Genomic DNA, 13,914 nt, shown 5'->3' on the forward strand with positions numbered 1-13,914 from the left:
ATGATTTTAAACGCAGGCGCAGGGTCATCTATGGATGCAGGTTTTTTTTCATGAACTATTCTTAGACGTTGTGTAATTGCCACTAGTATATATCGGGTGTTTTTTTAGGAACTTGAGAACTTGAAATAATAATAATGGCATTTATTTTTTGATATCCGGCGTATGCTCGCCACGGCTACGAATTGCATTGATCCACCCGATTAGTCCAATTTTGGGTACCTTCACAAGCAGAGCATTTACCTGTGATGCGCGGGTCCCCAGCAAGGCATGTACGCCATCATCTTAAAATTAAAGAAGAAAGCAGTTGTTGTTGTAGCAGCACAAATATTCCCCATACATGGACAGGGAATGCTGCTGGAGTGACAATCCTTGGCCGAATATAAATTCGGGTCGTTCCGGTTACGTAAAACCGACTGTCATGGGAACGAGAAGAAATCAGTCGTAACTCCTGAGTGTAAAGAGGTTTGAATACTAACCGACATGAAGTGCCCCAAAATGGTTCCGAAAGAGTCATTGGAGTCTCCATATGTACTAAGAACGACAATGAGTACCCATCTACAAACAATGAGATGCGACATTCACGCTTGCACTGATGATTGTGGTCTGATCCGACCGCTAAATAAATTATGCTGATATCACTACTATAGAGAGCGGCCAGTTTTTTATGGATTAGGCAAAAGCGGGCAAAAATAGCATTCAACGAAGTAAAGACAGAAGTACCTAGTTAATAAAGGCAAAACCACTAGAAGCTGCATGTTAAAGCGCGCTACAATGATTTCCGATGGCTACTCCAAAGCCAACCACCTGGTGCATGAAATGGAAATTCACTTGTAAACCAGAAATCACCTAATAGCCGATGCTCCAAATATATTTCATGAAATATAAATTTAGTAAATAAATACCGTTATAAGAGGTCCAAGTCTAGGAAATAGATGTACGACTTTGAATTTGTTTTAAGTGTGCGGCATTTTATTTAATAAACACATTTCACTGTACATGAATATTGTAGTCAAGTTACTCAAACAGATCTAACATGAAAATTAATTAAGTAAAAATTTAGTGTTTTTCGCGTACTTATCGTTACCCAAAATGCACAAAGCATGTAAGCAGAAATTTTATCGAAATGGCTTTTTTTTACATTATCTGCTGTATTATGTATGTATGTATTTGTAGATGTATCTGTATTAAAATACGCTCCGACAAAACTACTTCAGCTAATCCAAAATCCTTTTTTTTTTTTAATTTATAAGGGTCAGCACAATCCGCTGCATATATGCCTGCATATTCATATTTCATGGCAACAGAAATTTTGCAAATGCAGCGAATTATGCACAATCAAGGCCATATGCACGGGTTGTGATTGCCCTTAATGGATTTTGCTTCGGTTAAATTTCAAACATGTTGGTTAGGGACTCTTTGTGCATGTTTATGTAACGATATATTGTAATTTTTTTACTTACAATTAAATATTGAAATACGCGCACTTTTTACTAATACTCTACGCCTTATTTGGATATACATTAATTGTATAAACATAGTTTTAGATTAGATACTTTGTTTAATCAATTGCGGTAGTCGGGATTTCGCCATAGCCTGCCACGTCCCGAGCCTGCAGTTGTATTGCTAGTGGCAGAATGATTCATACGCATTCTTCCACGTCCATAACCACTGGAAGTTCCAGGCCTATCATTGTCGGTGGTTTCGTCGCGAGTGTAATTGATATCGAAGTGCGATGTATCTGGTTCGCGTGGCACATCACGCGAACGTATTGACCACGGATTCCCACCTTCGCACAAATCAAGATCCAGTGTTCTGCCATCAAACCCTTCCGTGTTCCAGCGACTGCTTCTTGGTGGCGAAGTTGAAGTAATTTTTGAAGTTTTCTTTCTAGCTCCCAAATAAGGAAAGTCATTGGTCTGGTTATTGTTCGTAGAGGTACCGATAGCACTTGAATGTGCCGACATAAATGTTTTGTGGTCATCATAACAAACTCTGTTCTCAGAAAATGGCCTGGTGGCGTATGTGCTTTCGCTATTTCCAGAAATTTGTGATTCAGTATCGAAGCAAGTACTCGGTGGTGCCGGATTGTTATTGCCACTGTGGTCTACATCCGTACGAATCGGTTTGTGCCGTCCTTCTACCACAGAGATAGCGACGTCACCGCACATAAAATCCGAGAAAATGTATCCCCAGCGGGTTACACACGATTGTGTACAATATTTACTTTTGTCCATTTCTTCATGTTTCTGTGAATGAAAATAAAAGAAACTTTTGAATAAACAATTTAGTAATTTAAATAACACTCACATTGCAGGCAATATCAGTTTGATATTCGTAAAAATCACGGTCAAAGCAGGCATCAGTTATGTAGTGACATTTTGGGCTTCGTACGTCACCCTCTTTTGCTGTAGCTTCCTTGAGTATAAAGAAAAGGTATTGTATGGAATACACCTTCAATTCAACATTAGTTGAACTGGAATTTTTGAGGAAGTCCAATACAGACTTAACAATTGGTATTGAATCACGATGTGTATAAATGGGTGGATAATCCCCAGTTTCTGGGTCGCGTACAAAGTCCAATACATGATTATAAATCAGACCCAAATTCTCTTCACCCAAAGCATTTGGTGGCAGCGGAAGCTTGTGCGTGCGGTCCGCATGATCTTGCGCATCAAACTGCAGACCGTACAAGTTGCGACCTTTGGAGCAAGTCAAAACGTAAATAATTAAGAGCCATACAAAAAATTCTCAATCCTGCATCATACCAGGATTTATCAACGTATGATATTTCCGGCAAACGCCCTCCTGCAATGAATATTCAGCAACAGATATTTCGGCTGGCACATAGCTATCGCCCCTGAGCGATTTCACAAAATAATTAACCATTACAAAAAAATATGACTGCGTTTTAAGTTCTAGAATATAAAAAGAGAGGTTAAGTCATTTACATGCAAAACAGTTATCAGAAAATCCTGTTAGCTTACGGTCATTATTGACACTATTGCGCACCACCATCTCTATGTTTCGTTTCATCTGAATATTCCATTGATCTGCCACTTGTAAATCTTTTTCCACTTGATCTAAGGGTTTCCCTGTGCAGGTTAGCTTCGGTGGTGCAGATTTTAATTTAGATCTCTCTTGTTTAGCGCGCTCATTATAAGGGCTGCGTTCTTCCATACTCATCGACTGGATATAAAAAACGGAAATGAGGCTATAGCAACATAACTTACGCCTTCAACACTACCGCAAAATAAATCAAGAAAAAAGTTCATATTTACAATCCAAATTTTGCCTGCTTCTTCCGTAGCTTGGCTCAAAGTCATCCTTTTACCATACTTTGACTTCCATTCGTTAGTGAACGTAATAAAACCATTCGGCTTTTTATTTTTCCGCATTTTTGAATATATCGTTTTAATGCTGCTATGAAATAAAAACTACTTGAGCTTCAGGGACAATTAAAAATTCCTCAAACGAAATTTATTAAATTATCTGTGCAATCCAAATAATTTAAACGAACTTAAGTATAAAATACCTGCACTAAATTAATAAGTTTTCTTTTTTTAGCTGAAAATAAAGCTTTCCAAAAACTTTTCTTTGGTTTATCAATTTGTGAAACAATTAACAAATTGTTGACAAGCAAATAAATTTTACGCACTAACTGGAATTGACTTTTGCCGCAATGAACATGAATTTTAATGTCAATTTGACGGCTGGGGAAAATACTGCAACGGGACCAAAGAGCTGCCATACTCGGGCATTTTAACCTGTTAAGTGATTATGTCGTATATATGCGTCAATTTCAAAGGTTCATTTTTTAGTTAATGTCGTATACATATGTGCGTCGTGCCGAAAAAGGAAATTGTATTTGCTATGAAATTTAAAGTTAAGCAAAAAACGAAAACTTCCCTGTTATTTTGACATTATAAAGTAAGCATGAACATCTGATAATCGTTATCATAATTATTCAGCCAACGTGCACGGTGAATCCAATATTTGGCTGAAAACCGGTTTTGCATCGACAGTCCATCGCTTGAAATTAATTCAGCACAGTAAATAGAGCTGTCTAAGAAAAACAGGTTAAATAAATTACAATGAAATGTTAGCTGTTCCCAAAGCCCAAGATTGCAAGCATTTATAACAAATTACGATTAAGTTCCTTTTAGATATACAAGGAAGGAAATTTATCGTGTTTCTGATTGGCTAGATTCCCAGCGACTCCTCAATCAAATAAAAAAAATACCAGTCTAACGGTTAGACGCGATAGAAGTGAAACCTTCCGTAAAACAAACTGAGAGAGAATGAGACGAAAGCATCATTAGCAGCGGGATAATTATAGGTTCATTATAATATTGCTATAAAGTTCATATTTTATTTTCTTCATTTTATTATTATTCATCCTCAATGTTTTCAATTTCAACAAATGATACGAGTGGCTTATGATAGATAAAATATGATACAAATGCTTTGGTTTCGATGTTGTCAACATATCTTTGAAATACCGCGTCAATGGTTGTTTTTGATCGTGTTGTCGATTCAGTGCGATTGTTACACATTTTTAAATTGAATGTTGTATTGAGAACGTCAATTAAAGGAACCGATGTGTCCAATGCAAAATTTACGTTAAAATCGCCACTTAAAATCATTGGAACTTTATCGTAATCTTTTCTAAGAATCCCCGATACTTCTGGTGTATACTTTATTAAATTTTCGTGAATGAATTCCGTGATGCTATTTATTGATTGATTCGGTGAAATATAAATTGCCACAATTAAAACTGTTTTTCCATTGCTCAATCTGGTTTTTAGTTTTATTTTCTTTTTGTTTTTTTTTTCTGTCGATATTCACGACACTTTTCTGCATTATTTTTCGGTATAATCGCGGTAAATATTTAAAAATGAAAATATTTACGAATATAAAAATACGGACGCAGTACAGCACACGCGGTTGCTAGTATGAGCGTCGTAACGCGTATATTACACAGACGTACTAACATACACACAAACATTCGTAGGACGCTTGGTCTAAGCAAGTATTAGGTAGTATAGTATAGGTATACATAATGCCTTCTCGCTCACCGTGGCTCCGTAATACGCAGGCGCGCACACATTCGTACTAGCATACATACAAACATACATACGTATGACGCTTGAACTAAACACCAAAGCAAGTAATAGGTAGTGTAGTATACATACTACAGTACTCACTATACTAGCGTGGCTCAGCAGTACGCAGCCACACACATATACGTATATCCACATAAAACGCTTCGTAGCCAAGAGTGTCGCTTTTTCGTTTCATCGAGCCTCAAATCACTCCCAACGATTCTAAAGAAGTTTTCACTTCAAAAATTAAAAAATGGGCGGAGTCCTCACCAAAAGCGTATAACATTTCTTGTGCATATAATGTGGGTTCTAGTAGGCGGAAAAGTAAAAAATTCAAATTTGAAAGCTAGTATTTCGTAAGATACTGAAGAGATTCGTTTTCAAATGGAGGCAAAATTAGAAATCCATAACCTTAAAATACCAGTATTTCATAAAGTATTTAAGCGGTTAATTTTCAAATGGATGAAAAAGTGGAAGTTTCAAAACTTTTAAATTCCAGTATTTCGTAAAGTACTTAAGCAATAAATTTTCAAGTGATGTTAATTTCGCAATTTAAAAAAAATTGATTTTAAATAATTTTTTCTTTTATAGTTATATACGTACATACATATGTACATAATTGGCGCTTACACCCTTTTGGGGTATTTGGACGAGCTCTTTCTCATATTTGTGGCGTGTGTCTTGTTGTTGTTCCACAAATGGAGGGACCTGCAGTTTGAAGCCGACTCCGAATATCAGATATTTTTTATGAAGACCTTTTGCATGGCAGAAATACATTCGGAGGTTGGCCAAGGAGCGGCCGTTATTAGAAAAAAATATTTTTTACCATTTTAAGGTTTCATGCACGGAGACTTGAATCTACGCACTGCCGAATGGTAGTCACGCACCAAATTATTCGGCTACGCCGGTCGTTTATATAAAAAAGTAAAGAGATATATACATTTAAATATATACATATGTAGCTATAGAATGATACAAATTTCGTTAAAATCGTCTTAGTAAAGGGTTTTCCAATAACAGGTGTTATTTTGAATAGCCCGCAGCTATCGAGAGATGATTAACGATTTTTTATGTCCGGAATTGGATGGTATTGATCTGGACAATGTTTCTATTTTCAACAAGACGGCGCTACGTGCCACACAAGCAACGATACTATTGATCTTTTACGGAAAAAGTTTCCGGACCGTGTTATCTCTCGAAGATGTGATCACAATTGGCCACCGAGATCTTGTGATTTAGCACCTTGTGACTTTTTCCTTTGGGGCCACGTGAAAGAGAATGTCTACGCCAACAGCCCAGGGTCGATTCAAGACCTCAAAGATGAAATTCGTGAGGCTATCGAGAACATAGGGCAGCCACTTTGCAATTCGGTTATGGAAAATTTCATGAAAAGTATATTGTCTGTAAGCGTGGTCGTGGTGGTCATTTGCCTGATGTTATTTTCCACTATTAACGGCATACCTTCCTCTTTATAATAAAATAAACATCCGATCATTTATATTTAAAAATAACATTTTTCTTTGAATATCAAAATAACACCTCTTATTGGAAACCCCTTTACTTAAAGAAATAAAAGCATTTTAAGGTTTTGAAGTTTCCATCTTTCCGTCCCTCTAACATCCATATTATTCGTTTGTATAATAAATGTTATGTGCCTTTAAAATAAGTTCGGACCATGCCCGTTTATGTCTTTTATTTTTTTCCGTCTGCACTTATGCCACATCCCTAATTTAAAGTATCTTTTGCAAACTACCCTTTTCTTCTGCTATCGATAAATTACCCCAGTCAGAAAGTGTAAACAAAAACTATTGTATTTTTATTTGATAAGTACATAATTAATTTGTTGTATTTCGTAGCAAAAACAAGGGTACACTCAAGGGAAATTTAACTGTTTCATACCCGAAATTTTTAACAGTGAATCTCGAAATTAACTTTTTTACGATAACTAAATACAAGGCACAACCAGAGAACATGGAATTAACGTTCTCTGGTAAAACCGCACAGCTGTGTGATTAAAATTACACAAAGCTTTTGTCAAGTGTCTTCATGTACCGGCACATGCAGAAGTATAATTTTATGCGTTAGGGAAATTTAAAGGCTTAAATGAATACCACTAAAAAATTTAAAAACTTTCACAACGGAATTAAAATAAAATGTTTAAAGACATTTTTCTAGCAATACAATTTGTACACATTTACCTTTAAAATACAGGGTCAATATTTAATGTACAATTTTTACTTTAGTTCGTTTGAAGTTGGTATATCAATTATTTATTTGAATGATCAAAATGACCCTTTACCATTGATGTATGTAACATGCAGTGATTATACTCTTGATTGGGTATCGTCTGGTATTTTAACGGGTTGCTTATGCTGGTCTGTTTGCGCTCAAGGATTTGGTCCGTCAGGCACATCTTCAGGTTCTGGTTTAATAAATACGTCATCATCCTCTTGATCTTCTTTACTATTCTCGTGCAATAATACATATTCCCTAGTACTAAACCCAAATTTGATAACATCTTTCTCAATTAGTTCATAATATTTGCGCGGCTCAATTTTTTTGTTATTCAGAAATGTGCCATTGGCTGATTCTAAATCGATTAGATACAGCCGCACACGTTTACCTTGTGAACCATCCTCACGTTCGAATGGCACTAGGCGATATTGTAGCGCTGCATGTTGCTTTGAGCAACTGGGATGATCTACAGCTAAATCGGCCACTTTACGATCTCGCCCCACCAAAAAGCAGCTTTGTCTATGTATGTGCAATGTAGGAAGAGCCGTTTCACCTTTGAACGGATATAAACGCCAACGACGTTTTGGCTTTCTTGCCTCCGGTGGTTCAGCATATTTGACAACAACTCCATTCACTTTGTTTGTGTCTTCCAATAATGCTCCACTTAGGCCAAAATTTGGTTTCTCTTTATCGATTGGCTCCTCTTTTGTCGGATTTGCATCCTGCTTTTCATTTGCTCGTTTGCCACCCCATTCATAGTTTTTGCTATCATCATCACGTGAATTTCTACGCTGTGGCCGGCCACGTTTGGATGGTGAATTTTGTTGCCTAGAGGGCTCTCTGGGCTCTCGCTTAATTCGTTCATCACCATGCGGCCTGCCATGCTCCCTTACAGCACGCGGGCTACGACTGTGTCTAAATTAATTAATTTTGATATTTTATATTATGATATATAAACAAATATAAGCTATTTACTCCTTGCGCTCGTTGTAACGGTCATATCCCTTAATTCGATCATCTCTCCATTGACCATTGTGATTTCTATTTGCATAACGTTCTCGATAGTCACGTCTTTCCGGTAAATGATCTCTTTCTGCGTATTCATTGCGTGTTTTATTTCCTCGCTCATAACGATCACTACGCGATCGCTCTAAATCGCGTTCATGACTCCTGTCACGTTCCCTACTCTGCTTGCGTCTTTGCCGACTTCTACTTCTGCTACGTTGTCGAGTTCGTCTATCAGGACTGTCCCATTTGGAGACATTCGGTTCTCCACCACTACTTTGTTCTTCACGCTCGCGACTTCGCTGGCGTCGACGCTGCCCTCGTTCTGTGGTCTCATAAACATTTTCTCGTTTTTTGCTACCATTCTCTCTGCCTTTTGACTTTTTACGCTCCTCAGTTTCTGAATCTGTGTCTGATGAATCACTTCCAGAAGTTGAGGTAGAGCTGCTGCTACTTGATTCGTGCTGCTCCGAATATTTGTTGGATCGATTTTTCTTGCTTGAATGTGTTGAGACACCTTTCATACGTTTTTGCTTGCGATGCCTTGACTCGGACTCGGAACTATGGCTCTCGTTACTGCTAGTATCAGATTGCAAATCGTCATCCTTACATTTGTCCTTGTCCGACTTCTTAGATTTCGACATTATTTTCTTATAATAATTTATAATTATTTCAACAAATGTATCCGAGAAATGTAAATATTTTGCGCCTGAATAAAATCGGCGTTGACAGTGACAGCAAATGGGAAGCGTTGCATTGTCAAATGATAGCGAAATACCTTGCTCTTAGCACAGGGTGATCTTAATTAAAACGAAAACAAAAATATTTAATTCTGAGTATAATAACAACAGTTTCATGTAATAAAATAATATCAACTGCATAAAAAATGTAAAATTATACAGTTATAACATTATAACTTCCTTCTGCAATTTTTAAGATATCAAGCTTATGTATATGTATCTAATAACGGTATAAGTTTAACAAACCTGTTCTTATGTCATAGCAGATGTCAACTATTAACTGCTCAAATCAAAAGTATGCTACCATATTTTTCGAATTCGTACCTTTTAAAAAAACGGTTAGCTCTAAACTACTCGTTTCTTATGATTAATTTGTTACTATATTCTTTTATGCTTAAATGCTTTTCCTTCGTATAATGCTTTTTAAAACTTCAATTGATAAATACTCCAACAATTGTATAAACTTCAAATTGTACATATATGCTTCAGAGTTTTGATGAATTTATTAGCTTGGCATCTGGCAAGGCAGAACTTGTCTTTCACGTTCAGCTCGCGAGGAAAGTGAAAATTTCAGAAAACTTACGAAAAGTCAAAATTGCTAGTAATTTTAATTGAGAAATTTAATGTAACTTGTTTAGGAATTAAATAAGAATATATATAGCTTGACTGAAATGCAGGACTAGAATTTGGGAGCGGCTGGTTAGATCAAGGGTCGAGTTGATGGAAGTCAGCAGAAGGCAGGGCAAAGCAGGGGATAGACATTAGTAATAAAAGGTGAAGAAGAAGGTGGCAAAGAAGGGTGACTTCGGATATAAGTCAGTACTGAGGAAATCAGAAAAGAAGAGGACAACAAGCTGGTGGAAGTACCAAAGTCTGTTTACAATAGGGACGGCATATATAAGTCTTTGAGGTAATAAAATCCTTCATGCCAATCAAAATTTACATTAAAATTGCAAAATTTCTCGTTTTACGTCTTTCTATGTAGGCAAAGCAAAGTACAAGTGTTCGAAGCAGGAAGTGTCAAACTCGTGCTGGTGTGGTTAGCGACACGAAGAAGTGCTGAAAAATTGAGCAACAAATAGCAAATAAGAACGGAACAAAGAAACTTTTTAAAAATATCGGCATTTCATTAGCCAACTAACTTGGAACTAGGAACTCTTGCATTAATTTAACGCTGTAATCAATTTCTGTGTAATTTTTCATTTATAAAAGCAATGGATGATACCGCAAGTGCCATTGCTGAACAGCAAAAATTAGATACATCACAAAAACCGAAGAAAAGGCAAAGGAATAAAAAAGCGAACGGAAAGGGCTCTGCCAACATTTCACCAAGTGACAACTTGATAGACGTGAACAATGGTCAAAAACTCGACAAAGTCAGTGGCGATGCCATGGTTTCAACTAACGGAATATCAGAAAAATTAGAACAATTACATATTACAGGCGATGGACTTCAAATGAATGGTGTTAATGAAAAGTGCAGCAATCAAGTTAGTAGTCATGCTGTTCAGAATGGGCACCATACACCCTCGACCGTTAATAATACGAACGACAGTACGAGGGTGTCAATTGCGCAGCCACAACAGCAGCAATCATCACTTGAAACACCAGCGTGTGTTGCAGTGAAAAAATCAAAAAGTAAAAGTAATAAACAAATCAACAAAGAACCACATCAGACAAGTAACTACAGCACTGACGCACCATCATCTCCAGCAATAACAAGGTCAATGGAAGCACTTGACCAAACATCGGAAGTAGCTGAGGTGAAATTGAAAAACGGTTTTCAGGTTTGCGTTAATAAAAAAGATAATATATTGCATTGCAAAGAGTCCCAGCAACAGTGTGCACCATTTGCAAATACTGAATTATCAACGATCAAACAAACGATTAGCAATAACGAAACTGAAACTTTGACTACAGTTCCGCCGGATGCAGACGCTGTGGCGAGGGTGTTCGGGAAGACTGTAACAGTATCTACGCCTAACACCTGCCCACAACAAAACCAATTGCCGACAACTATAACAGTACACAACAACACTACAAAAGCTAACCCTCCCACTGCAATACACAGTTCAAACAACACTGCCAAGCAGGACGAAGACGATGCACAGCAAGCTAACGCAAATGCTATGGCAGCGTCAGCAGAAAAGCCGACATACGCCACAACACCCGCTTTAGATTTGAGTAATGTGCATATTGAGTATAAAGAATACGAGTCGGAGCTGCAAATGCATGTGAGTTGGTATACATATGACATATACATATAGCATATGAGAAAGGAATGCTTACATTAAAAATGAATTTTCTATAGGACATAATGCGTTTGATACAGGCTGAATTGTCGGAGCCATACTCCATTTACACGTATCGATACTTCATATACAATTGGCCGAAATTGTGTTTTTTGGCAGCGCATGGCAGTGAGTATGTTGGTGCCATAGTTTGCAAACTTGACATGCATATGAATGTGAGACGCGGCTACATAGCCATGTTGGCGGTGCGCAAGGAATATAGAAAACTTAAAATTGGCACAACATTGGTGCAAAGGGCTATTGAGGTACATAATGCATATAAAATGCGGATTTTTTAGAAATATCGCCATAACGAATAAGCTGATGCTATATTTTATATATATTATATTTTATATTTATGAAGTTATATTTTATATTTATATACATTTTTTTTTATATATATATTCTCCACAACGTAATTTGCAGGCCATGCTCGCCGACAATGCCGATGAAGTTGTACTGGAAACCGAAATGCGTAATGTGCCCGCGTTGCGTTTATACGAGAACTTGGGCTTTGTTCGTGATAAACGCTTGTTTCGTTACTATTTGAATGGTGTCGATGCGTTGCGCTTAAAATTGTGGTTCAGATGAGATTGTGTTTAGTTAAAGTTTCATTGCCAGATTGCATGCACACATAAATATTTTTATTATATTGTAATAATTCGTATGCGAATCAAATTCGGTTGAGACGGTCTCTTTTACGTTTACGTTGACATTTTAGCTATTAAAACAAAAACGAGAAAAAAAACCAAAACATTTCGAAAATCATATAAAAAATTACATGAACTATATTAATTGTTTGATTACCTTTTGAAACATGGCAGCACGTGGCTAATGCAAATGTGAGAACGTAGTATCAGTCAATTTCGCAATGGATGGGTTTTGCGTTTCATAACAACTTGCGCATTGTACCTTTTATTTTTGGGTTTTAGTTATTAAGTTTAATAACGACGTTAAAATAAAAGAATTGTATGTCAAATTAGTTTTCGTTTTTTTTTGTGGTCGTTTTTTTAGTAGGTAAATTCTCAAATTACATAGTTTACGAATTGATTTATTAATTGCTATATAAATAAGTGTTTCAGAATGTTTGAATTCCTTATGTTGAAGATTTTTCAGAACATCTAATGTTCGTTTCATGTTTCACTCACTATTTTTTTTTATGTAATTTTAATATACTTTGTTTAATATTACTGTCATGTGTTTGATAAATTTGTTCATTAATTTATTTCAATTGCGCTTGACTGACTTTTTGTTTTTTGTTATTGGCATAAAATTCTTTCAACAAAGCCTGCAATAATATAATGTCTTTTCAAAAAAAAATAAAAGTGCTGCCTAGCACAAACCACGAGAGCTACTTGAACAAAAAATTGTAAATAAATAAATTAATTACTAATATTTAACCATTTTTTAACTGTTATCTAGTTGAAATGCTCGGAAATTTTTCTCGCATAGTCATAGCTTTCTAATTTCTAATAAAAAAATTTAATAAAACAATATTGCATAATTTCAATTTATAATTTGTAAATGACTAATTTTCGCTTTAGAGCTATTTTTAATGAAGTGTACATTTAGGCGCTCTCTTTATGTTACTATTTGAGAAATAAACTTCCGCTGCAATACCCTGCAGGAACCGTGTGAAGTCTAAATATTTACAGTGATAATTCTCATAACAAGGAAACTATTTTTATTGCAAATATAAGCAAAATAAAATGCTACTTAAATGTGACAACACAAAAGCAATTCAAATTTTTGTAAAAAATAAGCTACATTTGCATGTGTAATTAAAAATATTTAGTTGTGTCAGTAGTAAGATAAAAAATATGTCTAATAAAAGAAAATCGTTAAATTTAAGGCAAGAAAATATTTGAAAGTAAACACCAAAACAAAAAAATATAAAAAATAGTATGTCTATTGAGAATGTGAATATTACGTAATAGATCAAATCATGTAACTGTTTATATGGATTCATTATTTTTGTTGGAAAAATGCAAAATCATGTCTAAAACGCGCCTTCTGAACAATTTTGTATGTGTACTTAAAACAATGAAATCATCAGCTTAAAAAAAAGTTGGAAATATTAGATTAGGTGAAGTAAAAAGTTCTGAACATTTGCCACTAGATGAATTTAGTGAGAAATATCTCACGGGGTATACATCAAAGCGGGTCCAGCAAAAAAAAAAATCGACAGTTTGTGTATAATACGTTAAATAAATTCTGCAATGGAAAGAAAAAAAAGAGAAAATTCGATATACAGTCTGGCTCATAATTCTTTTCACAATGTAATATTTAGTAGTAGAATTATTTTCTTAGTAGATTCAATTAAGGGGTCCCGGTGGTCTAGAGCTCGAAAATTTAGGGTATTTTCATGAATTTTTTTTTACGATAAAAAAATGAAAAATTATATTTAAAATTTTTAGACTTTCTATTTAACTTCTTTTACATACAAAAATGAAAAAAAAAAAAAATTTTCCGGGGAAAAAAATTTGCGGGATTTTTTTTTACAATACAAATATGAAAAAAAAAATTCCAGGATTTTTTTTA

At 35.5% G+C, this 13,914-nt stretch overlaps 3 protein-coding genes across 4 annotated transcripts; 1 reads left to right on the forward strand and 2 right to left on the reverse strand.

Annotated features, from left to right (window-relative positions):
- Positions 1-947: 947 nt before the first annotated feature.
- LOC129237127 (protein maelstrom 1) lies at positions 948-3,687 on the reverse strand. 2 transcript variants are annotated; one of them, XM_054871598.1, is made up of 6 exons: positions 3,533-3,687; positions 3,279-3,417; positions 2,985-3,186; positions 2,766-2,915; positions 2,308-2,699; positions 948-2,246 (listed from the first exon to the last, which is right to left on the reverse strand). In XM_054871598.1, the coding sequence occupies exons 2-6, from the start codon at positions 3,393-3,395 to the stop codon at positions 1,563-1,565; spliced, it is 1,545 nt and encodes a 514-aa protein (XP_054727573.1). In that variant the 5' UTR covers positions 3,396-3,417; positions 3,533-3,687; the 3' UTR covers positions 948-1,562. The 2 variants fall into 2 exon arrangements, with proteins under 2 accessions (XP_054727573.1, XP_054727574.1); XM_054871599.1 differs by having other exon boundaries at positions 3,279-3,420.
- A 3,614-nt stretch (positions 3,688-7,301) lies between these two features.
- On the reverse strand, positions 7,302-9,192 carry LOC129238982 (smad nuclear interacting protein 1). Its single transcript, XM_054874234.1, has 2 exons — positions 8,313-9,192; positions 7,302-8,252 (listed from the first exon to the last, which is right to left on the reverse strand). The coding sequence occupies exons 1-2, from the start codon at positions 8,984-8,986 to the stop codon at positions 7,490-7,492; spliced, it is 1,437 nt and encodes a 478-aa protein (XP_054730209.1). The 5' UTR covers positions 8,987-9,192; the 3' UTR covers positions 7,302-7,489.
- Positions 9,193-9,605: 413 nt separating this feature from the next.
- LOC129237961 (N-alpha-acetyltransferase 30) lies at positions 9,606-12,352 on the forward strand. Its single transcript, XM_054872963.1, has 4 exons — positions 9,606-9,992; positions 10,068-11,316; positions 11,394-11,639; positions 11,800-12,352. Exons 2-4 carry the CDS (start codon positions 10,297-10,299, stop codon positions 11,962-11,964), a joined length of 1,431 nt encoding a protein of 476 aa, XP_054728938.1. The 5' UTR covers positions 9,606-9,992; positions 10,068-10,296; the 3' UTR covers positions 11,965-12,352.
- The last annotated feature ends 1,562 nt before the right edge of the window (positions 12,353-13,914 follow it).

This window comes from Anastrepha obliqua, chromosome 2, assembly GCF_027943255.1.
Source record: "Anastrepha obliqua isolate idAnaObli1 chromosome 2, idAnaObli1_1.0, whole genome shotgun sequence".
In the NCBI taxonomy this organism is placed as follows: Eukaryota; Metazoa; Arthropoda; class Insecta; order Diptera; family Tephritidae; genus Anastrepha; species Anastrepha obliqua.